We start from the raw sequence: 17,427 nt of genomic DNA on the forward strand, positions 1-17,427 counted from the left end.
ATTAAGCCTACGTTGGATATATCTTTGTGGATTAACAAATGGATACAGTTCCATACTGTGAAGGTATAGGTTGGCTGTGTTTTCATCTGTGCCAAAGATCTTGCCTTTTTTAATATATAATTCCCTTTTATGGAAGAGCCCAGCTCACTGAAAACATTTACTAAAGATATCTCTTCTAACATCTAGACCACTAAATCTATCAAATCTGATTGGGCTGATTTTGGACCAATAGGGACTGCATTGCTTTTTTCTAAAACCTCAAAATTCCAGAACTGGAATCAACATTTGAAAGATGATTCATTAGAGCATGCTGGCTGGGGAATTCTGGGAATTGAGGTACACTCATTTTAAGTTGTCATGGTTGCAAGATGCTGGCTTAGAGGACAGACAATTTCCTGCTATAAGCTGTGAGCTATATATTTGTATTATTGGCATATTCAGGCACAAATCAACAACTGTCTAATTACAGTCTGAACAAGGAGGTAGAAGAAAATTGCTGCTATTGTTAAATGATTCTTGAACAGTTAGCAATCAGAAACCCTTTCAAGCCATCCAGTGAGCTACTAGCAAATCTTAATTTAACTTTACCTTACCCCTGATATTAAGAAATGCATTTCAGCCATTCTAAATACTATTTAAGATCCATAAATCTGTCTTTCTGACATAAAATGTATCAGGAACTAAATTAGGTTCACCAAGAAGCCTCTGGTCTCAACTTCTTCATTCACAGTATGAATTCCTGACCTTACTACAATGCGTGTGACAAATAAACGACATGTGTATGAGAGTGGGATGGTTGGTAAGAATCATTTCTGCAAGAAGGCAACCTTATTCTTTGTTTCTTATATGCCAGGCTGTTCTGTATCAGTGCACCCACAGCTCTCTCCTATCCACAGAATGCTCCCAAAGAGCATAAATGACTATATGTTCTACAAGCCAGTGGTTTTGGCGATGAGTAAGTCTGCATTATTAGGGACTTTCTTAATTTAGGACCCATGCCTTTGTGGCAATTTCCTCCTGCTGGAGTGCTTCTGGGCCCCTACAAAGAATGGCACAGAACTCTGCCACTATTCCAATCTCTCTGCTTGCACTAATCTGCAAGCAAGAAGCAGAGATGGAAACTGAGCGCTGGAAGGAGCAAGGAGGCAATAGAATGAGTCACCGATCAAGACTAATAGCCTACGGGTTGCTAAAATAAAACTGTTGACAGCTATCCTTATGGTGCAGTACAGTTGGCAGCTATGGGAACTTGTACTGCTGGATCTGCTAAGGACCAGGAAAGGGGCATGGTATTAAATGATTAGTAAGATAATAGTCTTGGCTAATTTGCCAAAGGTGCCATATTCTCATAGTTTTGTTGCTACAGACTTTATTAGCTGAAACAAAGTTCAGATACTATCAAGAAGACACTATCCTCACCCAGATAAACACTTCTTACAAAAAAACATAGCACAAAATTATACCTATAAGGCATTTTATAGATTAAGTGCTGCAATTTGCTTAATGTCAATTCTTCATCAGTACCACGTGGATGCGATGCCTAGCCTGCTGTGCCAAATAGAATGCTTGATTTGTCTATGTTCTTTTTTCATGTGAATTAGATGAGACAAAGACTGTGATTGAGTGGTCAATTACAGGTTTGCATGCAAAAGTTAACTGGTGTTCACTTGTCAAATTACATGTTTTGTGTGCAAAAAAAATCACCTCGAGATCTCTAGCAAAAGATGGGAATGCCCACCTGACTGAAAATTTGGAGATCGCTGCTCAGATGGAACCCATACTATATCTTCTTCTTATAAAGCTGGACATAAAGCAAACATTCCCAAAACAAAATAATGTCACTGAGCCGCCGTGGTGCAATGGTTTAGACTGCAGTACTGCAGGATACTTCTGCTGACTGCTGGCTGACTGCAATTTAGCGGTTCAAATCTCAGCAGGCTCAAGTTTGACTCAGCCTTCCATCCTTCCAAGGTGGATAAAATGAGGGCCCAAATTGTTGGGGGCAATATGCTGACTCTGTAAATGGCCTAGAGAGGGCTGTAAACAGTATGTAAGTCTAAGTGCTATTGTTATGGCTATGGATTATTTAACTAGAATTTTACAAAGACGCTACAATTGGCCTATGCTCCAAGGAACATGCTATGCCATTGTTAAGATTTATGCCTTGACAGAATTTGGTGAAGGAAAGGAAAAGAGATGACATTAAGTACTTTCTCTCCAAAACCTCCTACCAGACTGTGTCAAAGGATCCCACCTGTGTTTGATGGGGAGTTATGAGTTGATCTATTCTCATTCCTTTACTCACAAGTAGAAATGGGATCTGGGTTATAAATTTCCAAATGATGAAATGCTTTATGTGCATTCAAACATATGTGACTAGAAGCCCCTGTGGATCGCATCTCATCTCATCTCAGTAAACGGGACGACTGGATAAACCCATTGTATGCTTCAGCATTTCCAAGGTCTTTCCAAGGTAAAACAGTTAAAAAGAAAAAAAAAGATGGGAAGGAAAAATATTGTTAAGGGCATACAATTTTAGATGAATTGGGGGATTAGACTGTGATTGAAGAGATTCTAGATATGCTTCTTTCAAGATTTATAGAGGGAAATGATCACATAATTGTTTTCCTCAGCGTACACCATTTTGGGGCATGCAGCTCTTGTACTTAAAAGTTATTTACATTCTTTTTTAAAAAAATGTATATAACTCTTGCTACATGGAAAGTAAAATACTGTTGGGAAGAAAATGGAAATTCAGCTCTGACTGACAGTTTCCTTTTTCTTCATAGTCTATCTTTAAATGGAGCAATAAACATAATCTCAAATGTATTAAAATAGAAGACAGGGTAACTTTACTGTTTTGGAAAAGTGTAGCTATCAAAACATTAATGCTATCTTCATGGACACCAGAAAAACAATACAAAGCTAAGCTCTGTTACACATTCATGTGGAATAGTTTCTACACTGGGTCTTCTGAACCTTGCAGCTACAGTATAATCACAGAAAACAAACTCCCTTGAGCAAAGCAGAAAAAGCAGGAGATGAAGGACAAATCCAGGAGCTGGAAAGAAACAGATAGGCAGAAGCAGAAAAAGGTGGGTGTTGTTGATCTCTAGATAAATGCCAAGGGAATCAAAAGGCAGATTCTCTGAAAACACACACTTGCACACACAAACCATGTAGAGACAGAAGAAAATAGCTGACATGTTCTGTTCTTTTTTAATGGCACACTTAGGTTGCCTTGAACACATGGTTTTTAAAGGACATCCTTCACTTAGACAATAATATATTTAATAATATATTTACTTATTTCAAAGGTGGAACAGACAATAAACATCCCATGCACCCCTTTACATTCTCCTATCCTGTGTTTTACAAGTATAATTTCCTTGATATTTTTGGGCAAAGGGGATAATATTAAGTGTCTTGGAAAAGATGATTCTTTAAAAAAGTGAACATGCATAGAAATTCATATTTAAGAATTACATCATTATCATAACAGCAGCCTATCTATATAATCAAACAGTGAAGCAAAAAATCTTCCCCTCTGCATATTTACGAGGATTACATCCTACAGTAAAGTGGATTTGGAGTAGAGGAGCATTATCTATTATCAAATGATCAGGATAGGGCTATATTTTAGTTTCCTAAAAATAAGTTGCAATTCTTTCACATCTTTGTCTTCGCTGCCTCTGAAATTAGAGTAATCAGAACAAAACTGCATATCTAGGGGCTCTTATATTGTTATAAAGACAATGTCTCCAAATCTGACCAAAAATCATGCTGATTTCATTTAAGTAAATTAATTTGTTGCCATTGCCATCTTTCCACCCTAGCCTATGACACTAAATTCTCTTGTAATTTCCCAACCAAGTATTAATGAGCTCTGACACACTTAGCTTCTGTACCAAAGGCAGCCAGATGTTGCTACTTAATAAAACAGTAGGTAAGGTCCTGATAATTAAGGTATAGTTAATTTGTAATAAGCAATCAAGAATTATGAGAAAAGATGAAAACAAGGTCCAGTTAATTTCATATTATTTAAAATTTTAACCATCAGCAGCTCATCTAGCTAAGCTTGGTCAGAGATCCACCAGTGAAGTATGGTACCCTCATCCAAAATTGCCAGTCAGGATAAACCAGAAGGCAAACAAGTCCTAGATATTTAGATATATCATGAAGTTAATTAATCCACTGGGCAGAAATGATAATGATAATCCACTTGCCGATGGTAATGTCAGATAGAAGTTCATTTGGACCCTCTTATCTCCTCCCTTCTTTGGGAAACTGGAAATCTCCAATTTGTCAGGGTTACTTGCTTTGTCCAAATTAGAGATCTCCAGTTGTCAGCTTTAGCACAATTCTGAATCAGAAACCCATCGCATGATATGGTTTTTCAAGTCAAAACCTGTTCCAAAACTGGTAACCATTGTTTCTTTTTTAAAGAAGTAATATGAAATTATGATAAAATGAAGGAGGACAGAAAAGACATCTCAGTTTATTAATCCAAAGTGTGGTTAGACAAATATGTCAGCAAAATGCAAAATGCTGTCCACTTTGTAATAGTCCATTCATAGAAGCATACTCTGTGAATGGGGGTGGGGGACCCTTTGAATATTTTAATTTATAATCTTAAAAAGCAGCCAAAAATTTGACATTTATTCACATATGATTTTGCCCAGAATATGACAGGCAATCACACAACTGTTTTTCCATGTAGCACATTGGATAATCACTGTTAGAGGAGGAGAGCATTCATAGCACATCTGCATGTTAAAATATTGACAACAGTCAATTTGAATATTATAGGATATCTAATGAACTACTAATGACATGTTTTCTTCATTTGCATCTTCAGAATGAATCTCCTCTGGATATTGTAGCTGTAAAGAGAATGCAGAATAACATTGGTTAGATTAAGCAAAGCAATCAATTTATAGCTTATTAATCATAAGAAGAAATTGAAGAAAAACTAATTAATATACCGGATTTACTTTTTGAACCAATTATGACTTATTACTGCAGCTAGAGAGATTAGAAATACAAAGCACTTGCATTAAATATCACAAGTGCTGTCCCTCCCCTGCCCGCCCCTTCAGTAGGCACATATAAACAAGTTGCATAACATCAAATTAAGAAAGGCCAAAGCATACTTATAAATTAACAAGTTGGATGGTGGAGGTATACCTGGCATCCCTGACAGGCAGGCATTATAGCAAGGAATTCTGAATGTATAAGTCTGTAAAACTTCACAGAAATCCTGAATGGAAATAAAATCACAAACAGAAATCAATAGGCACAGGCAAGAAATCCAGCCTTCACAATGAATGCTTAGCTCTGGATTGGAGACCTTTCTCCTCCGCAACCCTCCAGGAACATCACTGAGTTTCTTTCCATATTCCCCCCGCCCCGCCCCGCTTACCTCTCTCCTCTCTTTCTTGCTCTGTCACCATCTGTTATAATTGCACATCCCCTCCTGCTTCCTTTTTTCTTCTTACACCCCCCCCACACCCCCTCTTCCTCCTCCCCTCCATGCGCTTTCCTTCTATCATAATCCCTCTGTCACTCCACCAATCTCTCCCTCTTTCTCTCTCTCTCTCCTTTTCCTCCTGCCTGCTCTCTCTAAATCGATGCCGATTGGCTGGTGGCACCATTCCCAGGCGCGACTGACATACATCTTGATCTGCCTAACCCTGTGAGACAAGCAGCCCCCCCCCCTCCACCACCCCCTCCCTTCATTCAGCGGGAGAGCCAGGCTGGGCTCCACTCATTAGAAGCTAGAAAAGAGCTTTCCTTACCTGCAGTGACTGGAGAAGACCAGGTGGGAGAGTATTAAAGGCAGGCAGCAAGCAGGCAGGCAGGCCGATGTGGGAGCAAAGGGGCCAGGAGAAAGTATGCCAGCCCAGGAGGAGCAGCCAACAGAAAGAAAGATAACCAGGTGCTTGAAAGGAGAAGGGAAGTTAAAGAGATAAAAAGGCTTCTTGGTCCGATGTAAAAGACACTGGATTCAGGCATTCCTTTCCCTTTTTTTCCTGATATAAAAGAAAGAGGAAGACAGAAGAAGATGAAATATCATCCTGTCAAGTGAAGGCAGATACCCTTCATTTGTTGAATCTGTGAGTATCTGGCACAGCCTGCTGTCCCTGATTTTTTCCCCTTCACATTCAATTGCATGCAAAACTTTACTTTGAGACCTGGGCAACTGGTGCTTTCTGTTCTGTGCCTCTCCCTCTTCCATCTCCTTCTGATAAGTAAGGTTTCTACTTGGCGGGGGAGGGGTGTTCTTTCTAATATTTATTGGTTTTGAATCACAGAGGGAAAAGGGTAAGGTGGATGAATGAGGGGGTTTTCTGATTTATCAAATTCACTTTTGTCACGAGTTTCTGTTTTCCCAGATCTATCCGCTATATACCTACCTGTTGTCATTCATTTAATTCTGTCATGCAACTGGCTATGTACTTCAGAAAAGTTCCTTGTCTTTTTAAAGGGTTTTTCCCTGAATAACCAGTAGGAAGAAGATTACAATCTTGAGATTGTAAAAATGTTTAGGACAGAAGCTTTATCTATAGAGTAGCCTGGCCGGGGATAGGTGAGTAGGTGGGATGGGGAGTAGTTAGAGGTTGGTTTAGGATGCAGCAATTCTATTCATTTATTATTTAGCTTTATATCCCATATATTTCTTCAAGACAGTTTAAAAATTGGTAACCCCAGTACAAATTATGGGCAATGTGGAGAGAGTCATGATGACATAATAATTTCAGAAACAGATTTCATGTCTTTTTAGATAAGGTTCTACTGAGGAACATAACATTAGAGCCAATCTGGTATGTTGCTTAAAGGCATTAGACCAGAAACCAGGAGACTGTGACTTCTAGTTCTGCCTTAAACATGGAGCCAGATGGATGACCTTGGGTCAGTCACTTTCTCTCAGCCCTAAGAATCCCTTGGTAAGCTACTTCTGAAATTGATGGCAGGTAACTGGGGCCTGTCCAAGCAGTCACTGGGAACCAAGGCACACAAAAAAAGGAAGGTAATAAGTATCCACTGTTATATCAAACACACTTATGCATATATGGATCTACTGCAATGGTTCAAAATTATTGACTTTGCTTAGAGTGTGATATAGATGGAATTCTTTGAGTTTTCTTTCTTCAGATACAGGTTTAAGCAATTTGGCATTTTTCTTTATAAGTCAGTGACAGTATTTTCTCACTGGTGAGATTAATAGTCTCACAATTAGAAGTCCAGCCTTTTGCTCTTATTTTTCTATGCAGTAAAAATATGGCAAAAGTGTGTAGAGGCGACAAAAGAATGCCTGATTATTATTATTATTAAAAGAAACTGTTAGACAAAATGGAGCCCAATAATTGTACACATAAGCATTTGCGAAGAATGTGGAACATCTATAAAAAAGTAGCCAGAGTTGTGTTGCAACTCATATGCTCATAATTTATTCTCTCCAAAAGTATGTGTGTGTGTGTGTGTGTGTGTGTGTGTGTGTGTGTGTGTGTGTGTGTGTGTATATATATATATATATATATATATATATATATTATATATATATATATATATATATATATATATATATATAGTCACTAGGTCTGTTTGCACAAATATTTTATCATGGGTTTGTTCTGGTTGAAGAATTCTATAAACATATCTGATTTTCATCATTTTGGAATTTTGCATATGTTGACTTGTGGGAGAGGACAAGACAAAGGTCTGGTTATTACTAATTTGTGCTTTGGGATCCAAATGTTTTTCTTTAAGGCCATGGTTTATTTCTGAAACATTGCAAATTCCTAGTTAACCAGTCACTGTTCTTCCCAGGAAAAAAAATATTTCCCCCTACTTTCCATATAGCTTGAAGCAGTTAGAAATGCTTCCTGGCTTATGGTCCAACAGCTGATGGGGAGAATTACAAACAAATAATAGTGTACTGTATTGGTAAGAAACCACATTCTCTTTGTTCTCTTTGTAAGCATTGTAAATTGGATCATGATTGGTATTTTTTAAACAATGTTCTTAATGTTTCTCTAATGAGCAGCCACATTGCTGATTTTTCAGGGCTCACTCTAAAAACCCCACTGCTATTCCTCCTCAACATATACTAGTTTTAGTTTTGACTATATTTTTCCCCATAACATTCCCATTTCCAAGCCAGGTTTCCAGTGCTATTTCTAGAACTTTGGAAAATATTCTTAAGATATATGTCCCAAAAAACTTCTTACTTAAAGCATTGCGTTATATCTCAACTTTAGCAGTCATACCGTGTTTTGAACTGCTGTCACCATTTACAAGTTTTTATTTCTAATGTTTCCCCATAGATACCTCCAATTAAAACCAACAGAGATTCAGCGAGTAAAGTGCAACAGCGAGTAAAGTGTAATTAAAATCTATAGCAGTTCAGAATGTCAAATGCTTTCTCCAATAAGCATGACAACAAGCCATCTTGTATTACTGAGTAACCACATTAAAGCTCCGTAATCCGAGTCCTGGGAGTCCATGCAGTTATTTAAACTTTGAGGACAGGCAGCTCCCAGATGGTTTTTAAAAGTTATCTTGAGCTGTAATTTTTATTTGATCAGAGAAAAATACACTAAGAAAACCAATTTAATAATGTTAGCTTTACTTAATTTACCATAAAGGTTAATTTTCAATTCATGTTTTGTCCTGGCTTTGTACACTGCACATACCATCTGAAGATCCTTTTTGCTTCAAAAAGTTTGCACAATCCAGCTCTTTACTATTAAATAGGAATTTCAGTCTGTTTGTAAACTAATGTAGAGACATTGTTACTGATCCGGCATCTTCTGTATGTATGACAATGCTCTGTCATTATGTCATTGGTCTTCCCCTCAAGATAAGCTCATGAGAAAACCCCTATAATTTACACTTGTTAATGCTTTGGTTCAAAACCATGGTTTTCATTTGCCTACCAAATCTTCAGTTATATTCATTCACCTTTCTATACATTTCATAATGAGAAATAACAACAGAAACTGCTACAACCATTGTCTGAATATATACAAGTTTTAAGTGATAGATAAGTGGCTAGAGAGAATGTTCTATAGGCTAACTATATACGTAGTTAAGGGGAAATTGTAACTGGACCATCATTCTACAGCTTTAAAGTTAGCTGCCTTGCCCTAGAATAATTTATCAGATAATTTATTGCAAGCATCAGATTTTTTTAATGAAGAAGGTAATAGAAGACAAATTAACTCACTGTAAGTCTAATATTTAAGTCAACCCAATTCAAAGAATGGTGATCATTTTTTAAAAAGACAATGGTTTTTCTGCATTTTGTTTTAATTACTATTAAGAGACATGAATTACTGAATTTAGCTGGATATTAGGGATTTCACAATATGTTACACTCATTTCTACAAATGAGCTAGGAAATGGGGAGGAGGAAAATAACCTATTATTTTAAAGACAGAATGATACTGAGAGAAGAGAGTTTTATGGCCATGTTGCAAATTGAATATTAACATTAGAATAATGGAGAATGTTTTGTATTAAGAAAAAAAATGCATATTTTAATTCTCTATTTGGTTTTTTAAAATAATTTAAACAGCTTAATTTGTGGCATTTTCACCCCAGTAATTAATGATATACCTTTTATAAAGGAAGAATGTTTTTTTTTTCATTCCATGGTGAATTGGAGTGATGAAGACCAAAACATCAATAAGCATGTGATATCAAAATGTTCAAAAATATGCACCAAGTATTTTCATTATCCTTCATAGCCTTTAAGCCATGGTTTGAGAAAGTTTTTCTGCTTTTGAAGAAGTCCTACATTATAATCAAAGCTAAACTAATGTATTTTAGCATATATTTGTGACGTATTACATGTGTTCAATATTTCCTAAGAGAAGGGTACAGCTCCTCTGGAAGTTTTGAACCATGAGTAGCCAACATTTTCCTCTCCAGGGGCTGCCTTAAGACTATCCGGTACATCCACATATCCAAGGCACACAGATTTGCTAATCCTTACATATATACATTCCATCCCCCACCTTCACATATATGCAGAGCGTGTTCAGGGTACACAACAGGCTTTCGCCCCACTCCCAAATGCTGTATGGAGATACTATTCTACGTTACTATTGTTTTGGTTTTCAAACTTATCATTACACCATCTGGTGTGGTGGCGGCACCATTACATATATGAAGAATATGGACAGTACAAAATAAGATTGATTGTATATCCTGCACAATGAAATGCATACAAGTAATCCTATACAAAAGTCAATCTCTGGAGGACGTGGGTTCTTCATTTCTGGAGGATTTTAAGATGAGTCTCTAATGGATGGTTTAATTGGTTTTCTGGCCCATTGCAATGGGTTGGACTACTTGTTCTTTGCAGTCCCCTCCCAACGCTATCTGATACAATGGTACAATCCATAGCTAATTACAAAGGTGCATCTGAAAGATTGTGGTTGTTCAGCCAACTGCAAGTAGACACAATGCTTGTTATAAGAAAGGGTTCTTTATGTATGTTATCACCATAGATTGATCGTGTGGTAAAAAAAAATCTCTAGAATTCTTACATTCAGATAATGTTTTATATAATAGCACATGTTTATGGCAGAAAAACATAATCCTTTTCAGCTTTCATCATCTCCAGCTATGTGTTTATAGGGTTTATAGGGACACACTTTCAAACAGCATGTTCTAATTGTTCCTAAAGATTGTGGTTGTATATGCATGCTCTGTGTGTATGTGTTTAAAAATGGAAATGTCATATTTTGATAGTTTAATCACCATCATCATTCTAATGGTAGATCTATAGGCTTTATATCCAAATGCTTTTTGGCATTGGGTGAGAGAACAATGTCAACTTTGGATGCAGAAGACAGAAGCTTAAGTCCTACTTTTCCCACATAACACTGGGAAAGGATCATTCTCTGTGATCATAGGAAATTGTTTCCTGTCTATTCTAGCCTTCCCAATGTGGTGCTTTCCACCTATCTTAGACTACAACCCAGCCAGAGCTGTGTATTCCGAACTTGAGGCTGCCTGGGTAGGACTTTGCAGAAGAAATCCCAGGCTTCCAAATACAAGAAAATTGCTTAGTAAAAATTTGAAGTAAAGGAAATAAAGCACTTAGCTGTACTGTGTGAAAAGTGATCATCCATTACCCCTTCGCCTGATAGATAATGGGTTCACTTTCTTTTCAAAAGACAAAAATGTTGAGTAGGTAGTGTTCCTACACTTGCCTTATTAATGACTGAGTGCATGTCCTGCACTTTGCAGCTCCCCTTGCTTCCTATCCTTCCACTGCACAGTCCTCTCTCGGCAGCAGCTTCCCACTCTTCAATTATCTCCCAAGGGAAGGACGACATCATGACAGCACTTCTCCCACTGAGGTAGGAAGTCACCTCAGGAATTCTCCAGGTTAAGATCTAATTCTTTGGCCTTAGTCTTTCCATTAGACTGGAAATGGGCTCTTCTGTATATAACTCATAATCTAATCACCATTTTTCATATTTTAAGTCTTAACTGCATTCTATTCAGTTTCCATACGTTTCTGATTTAACATTTGCCATGAATAGATGTTTGTGTATTGATATCATCTAATTCGTAATTTTTATGTTCAGTTTTGCTTCAAATATTTTGTTGTAAAAAGTCCCCTAATGCAAAGCATTTCTGGATGTTATTTTTACTATATATGCATCTCTAGTGCCTCTTTTGTTGCCTGCTCTCTAATATATGTGTTTTAGTGTTTTGTTTTGTTTTAAAGTATATCCCGAAGTTTGAAGTACTGCACATACAATGGGTTAGACAATCATGCTTAGGCTTATGTTGTGTTTTGGGAGTGGCTAACTGAGATTAAGTTTCCTATCCCTGTTTCATTCCATCATAAAACCATGTGTTCATTCTTTCCATGCCCTGCAATCTCCTGTAATCATTATTCTTTTTGTTTTCTTAAGTAGACTGACAGGAGATAAGACTGATATATAACTAGAGAGCCAGGATTGCATGCAGCCATTAAAAAAAAACCTTGGGATATTATTACAAGAGTTCCTTCAAAAGTTTTCACTGACAATGGAGTAATAACAAGATTTTGTTAAATACATGGGAAATAATCAGTTCAATGAAAGCAATTTAAATGCCTGTCTGAAAATGTTCTGGTTTTTTTTTTTTCCTGACCTATCCAAATGTAGTTTTTGCCCTGATCACCCACTTCTTAGTCATTACCTTACTGACATTTCGGAATGTGTCTCTTGGTAGATTATTTAAGTTCAACTCTGGTCCTCAGGTTGAAAAAAAATGTGTTTGGAAAGGGTTTGCCATTATCTCCTTAGAGCTGAGAGAGATTGACTGGTTCAGAATCACCTAACTGGTTTTATATCTAAGATAGGACTAGAATTCACAATCTCCTGATTTGCAGCCAGAGCCTTTAACATCAAATTGATTCTCTATGGCTACACTGGCATCAATTAAATATTTAGCTGACAAGACTTGCTCTTCTTAGAGACACCATCTTGAGCATGTGTTATGAATGAGCTCCTGGATCTAATTTGCCTTTAATTTTGACAATGCAAGATGATTGAGTTGGTTGAAGAATATGTCTTAATGTACATTAGAGTTCTATCTGTTGTAGCTGTTGACTTTCATTTTCATTAAGTATGGAACCTAAGCCAAGCCACTTGATGGGATTTCATGTTGTTCCCATGATCTGTTTGATGCCCAACCTCATTATTTACAACACTCTGCTCTCTTGTGATATCCTAAAGGTAAAGATTGTCCTATTTTTCAAGATTTTATTAATTTTCTCTGAAAATTTACCATTGATTTCAATTCTTAGTGTCCCTTAACTCAGGAATAGGAGTTGCTGAAAGAGAAATTTCCACTATGGTTAAAATTAGAAGCAATGGAGATATATAGACAATTCTAGCCTGTAGTCATGAGATTCACTGGCCATCACTTGCTATTCTATATCTTGAGTCCTCTGCCGAGTTACATATTAACTATCTAGAATGCTTCTGGATTATAAGATGAATGTTAAATTATTTATTTCTGTTCTTTTCAAATGCAGAGTCTTCCAAAGGGATCCTGTGGATAATTGTTTCCTGCCCCTCTTTTTTCTGCCATGGACAATTTCAACTTCACCACCACAGTGGCTTTTTGGGAAGAGAATTCAACAACATCTGGTACAGCCTTTCTTTCTGGAAATTTATCCCTAGCTTCTAGTCTGGGTCTAGATGTTAGCGGTGTCCTTATTCCACTGGTATATCTCATTGTTTGTGTTGTAGGACTAGCTGGAAATTCTCTAGTCATTTATGTGGTTTTGTGCCATTCCGTGAGTGAATCAGTGACTAACATCTATATCTTCAACTTGGCACTGGCAGATGAATTGTTTATGCTTGGCCTACCCTTCTTGGCAGCACAAAATGCTTTATCATATTGGCCTTTTGGTTCATTTATGTGTCGTCTAGTGATGGCTGTGGATGCCATAAACCAATTTACTAGTATTTTCTGCCTCACCGTGATGAGCATTGACCGCTATCTGGCTGTGGTGCACCCTGTGAAATCCTCAAAATGGCGGACAGTCCGAGTTGCTAAGACTGTCAGTGCCACTGTGTGGGTAATTTCATCTGTGGTGGTGCTGCCTGTGGTAGTGTTTTCAGAAGTCCCCCATGGTATGAGTACTTGCCACATTAAATGGCCTGAGCCTGCTTCAGTATGGAAAGCTGGTTTCATCATCTACACAGCTACACTTGGCTTCTTTGGTCCACTGTTGGTTATCTGCTTGTGTTACCTGCTTATTGTCATCAAGGTTCGTTCATCAGGCAGAAAGGTGCGAGCATTGACAGCTAAACGCAAACGCTCTGAACGGAGGATTACCCGCATGGTAGTAATTGTGGTGGCAGTCTTTGTGCTCTGTTGGCTTCCTTTCTACATGCTCAACATCATCAATGTCATCTGGACTTTGCCTGAGGAACCATCACTCTTTGGTATTTACTTTCTGGTTGTTGTCCTGCCCTATGCCAACAGTTGCACCAATCCTATCATCTATGGCTTCCTCTCCTATCGGTTCAAACAGGGTTTTCGCAAAGCCATCTTGAGAACCTCCCGCCGAGTGCAGAACCAAGAAGTAGTCATGGCAACAACAGCAGATAATATGGAAGAAGAGGAAGAGGGTGAGGAAGAAGAAGAAATGTTAGCTAAAGTAAAGGAGAATAGCAAGATTACCCAAAATGGTAATGGAGGACAGCAAGAGAGTGAATCTGCCAGCGAGCCAGGAAGAGGCAGTGAACACAAGCCAAACACTGAGGAGCCCATAAGTTTTGAGAAGCCCAACATAGTTAACATCAGCTGTTTATAGTAATTGGGAAATGGATCTATCTTTCTCCTGAAATTGCCTGGCAGAGACTCATGTTAATATTTTTTTTAAAAAAGAATAATTCATAAATTAAGGAGTTTTATAGTAATAACCCGTCATGTGATGTCTTTTTGAAACAAGGTACTCTACTAACATGATCATAACTTTTTCTATAAAACAGAATAATTGAACAGAATGGTATTTCTGAGAAAGGAGTTGACCCATCATTAAGGTTAGAAGTAGAGATAAAATTGTCTTTGTCCTTTGCAAATGCTCAGAAATTGATAATTGGAATCAACTGCTAAGCAAAAGTTCAACTACATTTGCCAGCTGTTCTAGAGAGATCAGACTTAGAAATTCCACTCCACTGGAAGGCTTAAGCTCCTTTTATTGAGTCCAGCTACAACAACAGAAGCCTGCATGTGTGATTGTACCTCTTCCTCCATCATATTGTTTAATTAAATAGGAATACTGAGGCACTTCCAAATGTTATCTCATTGCAGAATTCAAAAATGTTCCATCCCTTTGGTATAGGTCCCCACATATCTTGTCAAAGTCATCTTCCTTACTCCTTATAGATAAACATAAGTCTATTTACAATTAGGCCTAGTACACGGGTGTCAAATGTGTGGCATCATGTTGCCATCACGTGATGTATCGCAACATTTTCCCCCTTTGCAGAGTTCTGGTGGGTGTGGCCTGCATGTGATGCATCTGGCCCATTGGCCACCAGTTTGACATCTCTGGCCTAGTACATCTTGGTTTCAAATTCTGGATCGTTACCACATGTCAACAAGAAAACATAGAAATGTCTCCTTTTTGCCTTTTAGTGGTTATTTGGAATTTTTGCAATCTAATATGCAGTATTCAGATCTCTAAAAAGGATATGTTTTTGGATGTGGTATAATTGTACTTAGGGGGAATGATGGCTCAGTGGTTAAAGACGCTGAGTTTGTCAGCTGAAAATGGGGTGAGCTCCTGTTCCTTGCCCCAGCTCCTGCCCCTCTAGCAGTTTGAAAGCATGCAAATGTGAGTAGATAAACTTTGATGGGAAGGTAACAGCAATCCATGCACTCAGCGTATAGTCCTACTGGCGACATGAACACAGAAATGTCTTTGGACAATGCTTGGCTCCCTCCGCTGAAAAACAAAAATAAGCACGCATCCTAGAATTGGACAAAACTGGACAGGGAAAACCTTTACCTTTATTAAGTGTGATTGCCCGTCAATGGTACCTCAATGTAACCATCCTTTCAAAATCAAGAAAAGGCTGGGGCTTCTTCAAAGTGCTGCTGAGAGTTATGAGTGCAACCTGTGACAAACTGGAAACAACTTTCCTGCTTCAGAACTATATTGGGCTATATTGCTGGCTGGTTATTGCAGTAAAATATTTCTTTTAAAACGTAAAGGCCCACACCTACAATGCAGTCTTTTGATAATATGCAAACAAGCAAACAAAAAATGAGATATATTTGTTTTTAAGAAACACTAATATCCAGTGTTTTGGATAAACAATTCATTTCAGGAAGCAAATACAATAAATATTTTCCCACCAGCATATTAATCTATTATTTATTTATTATTTTATTTATCAAACTTGTATATTGCCCATCTCACCAAAGGCAATTCCAGGCGTCTTACAGTCATTGAATAAAATGCATTATAAAACATTAAAACAAACATTAGGATCTTACATTTAAAAATTAATTAAAATAAAACCAAGCAGGATAGAGAAGGATGGAGCAAAATGCACTCAGGGAGAAACTGGGGTGCTATCTACTCCATTAGCCATCTCCAAAGTGCCACATTCCCATTGGGACCCCAGGTTAGTTGGCATAGCGATATCTTCAAGGCCTTTTGGAAGGCCAAATGGGTGGAATAGGATGTGAAAGGGGGGAGGGAATTCTCCAGGGGGTGGGAGCCACAGGAGACAAGGCTTTTCTTCTGGACCCCACCAGCCAAAATTCCTTGGCTGTTGGGGTCTACAGAATGCTCCTTCTGCCGGTGTGGGTGAAGTGGCTAATCCCTTCAAGGAGAGCTGGTTTCTCAGATAGCCATGGTATGGAAGGTTTTAAAGGTAATAACCAACATCTTGAAGTGGACCTGGAAGCAAACTTACAGATAGTACAGCTCACGGAACAGTGAAGTAACATGGGCCAGCGCAGTTGAGTTCTGCACAAGTGTAGTCCGTGTAGAGCACATTGCAGGGAGGATAATGCTAAATCCCCACCAGATCACATTGCCATTGCTCCAACAAGATTATATCTGCTGTGTGACCACTGTCCTGAGTCAGAACCAAGATAATTTGGGGTAGGTCCATGGTGGGTTGGAGTCTCCTGGGACCATAAGCCTGGAGAACTTCACTGCCAACTCTGAGATGGCCTGAAGCAGCTCAGGCAGGGAGGTTGCCATGCAACAGGGAGACTGGTACACTAGCAACAATCCCAACTGATCTGATGAGTCCAGTTTCATAAACATAGTCTCACAACCAAATCTTTGAAAGACCAAAGCCCTGAAAATCAGGGGCTACACAGTTCAACCTGAGCAACATGATTCTCTTCTAGTGGAATAGTAATATCCAGGGGTGAGATTCTACCAGTTCTGTCCACCTCTGTAGAACAGTAGCTCTGAAGAGCAGCAGACAGAGAGCATACATAGAACTGGTTCTATGTCTGCTGCTGTTTTGCCCCACCTGTTCACCCAGGCTCTTACCTGATCTTTATTTCCTGCTTTTTCAACCGCAGCTGCTTTGCATGGCACAGCTGCAGTTGAAAAAGCAGGAAAAAAGTGCTCTTTCAAATTCTGTGCACCTGTGCGCAGTGCTGCATAGCTGTCCAGGCAGCTAGCTGACAACGATATACACGTGCGCGCAAAATGTAAAATCACTGAACTAGTAGTTACACCGGTCGGATCCCACCCCTGGTACTATCCCCCTTTTTTCTGCTCCAGTAATAGTTCTATGTCTTTAAAGGTTATAAGATAGAAGTTTATTGTATTAACAACAGTTCAATAGAGTAATGGAAATGGATGCATTGGGAATAGATATTTGGTGCTGTCATTTGTGCTTCTTTAAATTTTATTGACATTTTTCA

The 17,427-nt window shown here is 38.3% G+C and overlaps 1 protein-coding gene and 1 long non-coding RNA gene across 3 annotated transcripts; one reads left to right on the forward strand and one right to left on the reverse strand.

Annotated features, from left to right (window-relative positions):
• Window positions 1-4,478: 4,478 nt before the first annotated feature.
• Window positions 4,479-6,147, reverse strand: LOC148125644 (uncharacterized). Of its 2 annotated transcripts, none has more exons than XR_015743888.1 (3): window positions 5,799-6,147; window positions 5,188-5,260; window positions 4,479-4,883 (listed from the first exon to the last, which is right to left on the reverse strand). It is a non-coding gene; the product is annotated as an uncharacterized LOC148125644 (long non-coding RNA). The 2 variants fall into 2 exon arrangements; XR_015743887.1 differs by lacking the exon at window positions 5,799-6,147 and adding an exon at window positions 5,423-5,769.
• Window positions 5,992-14,679, forward strand: SSTR3 (somatostatin receptor 3). The gene is made up of 2 exons (XM_026700445.2): window positions 5,992-6,116; window positions 13,049-14,679. The coding sequence occupies exon 2, from the start codon at window positions 13,103-13,105 to the stop codon at window positions 14,336-14,338; it is 1,236 nt and encodes a 411-aa protein (XP_026556230.1). The 5' UTR covers window positions 5,992-6,116; window positions 13,049-13,102; the 3' UTR covers window positions 14,339-14,679.
• The last annotated feature ends 2,748 nt before the right edge of the window (window positions 14,680-17,427 follow it).

The sequence above is a fragment of the Pseudonaja textilis genome, chromosome 5 (genome assembly GCF_049901715.1).
Source record: "Pseudonaja textilis isolate UNSWEBS1 chromosome 5, rPseTex1.2, whole genome shotgun sequence".
NCBI classification, from domain to species: Eukaryota; Metazoa; Chordata; class Lepidosauria; order Squamata; family Elapidae; genus Pseudonaja; species Pseudonaja textilis.

Bases quoted from the DNA above. Each gene is read 5' to 3' on its own strand.
- SSTR3 (XM_026700445.2), top strand. From the start codon at position 13,103: ATGGACAATTTCAACTTCACCACCACAGTGGCTTTTTGGGAAGAGAAT.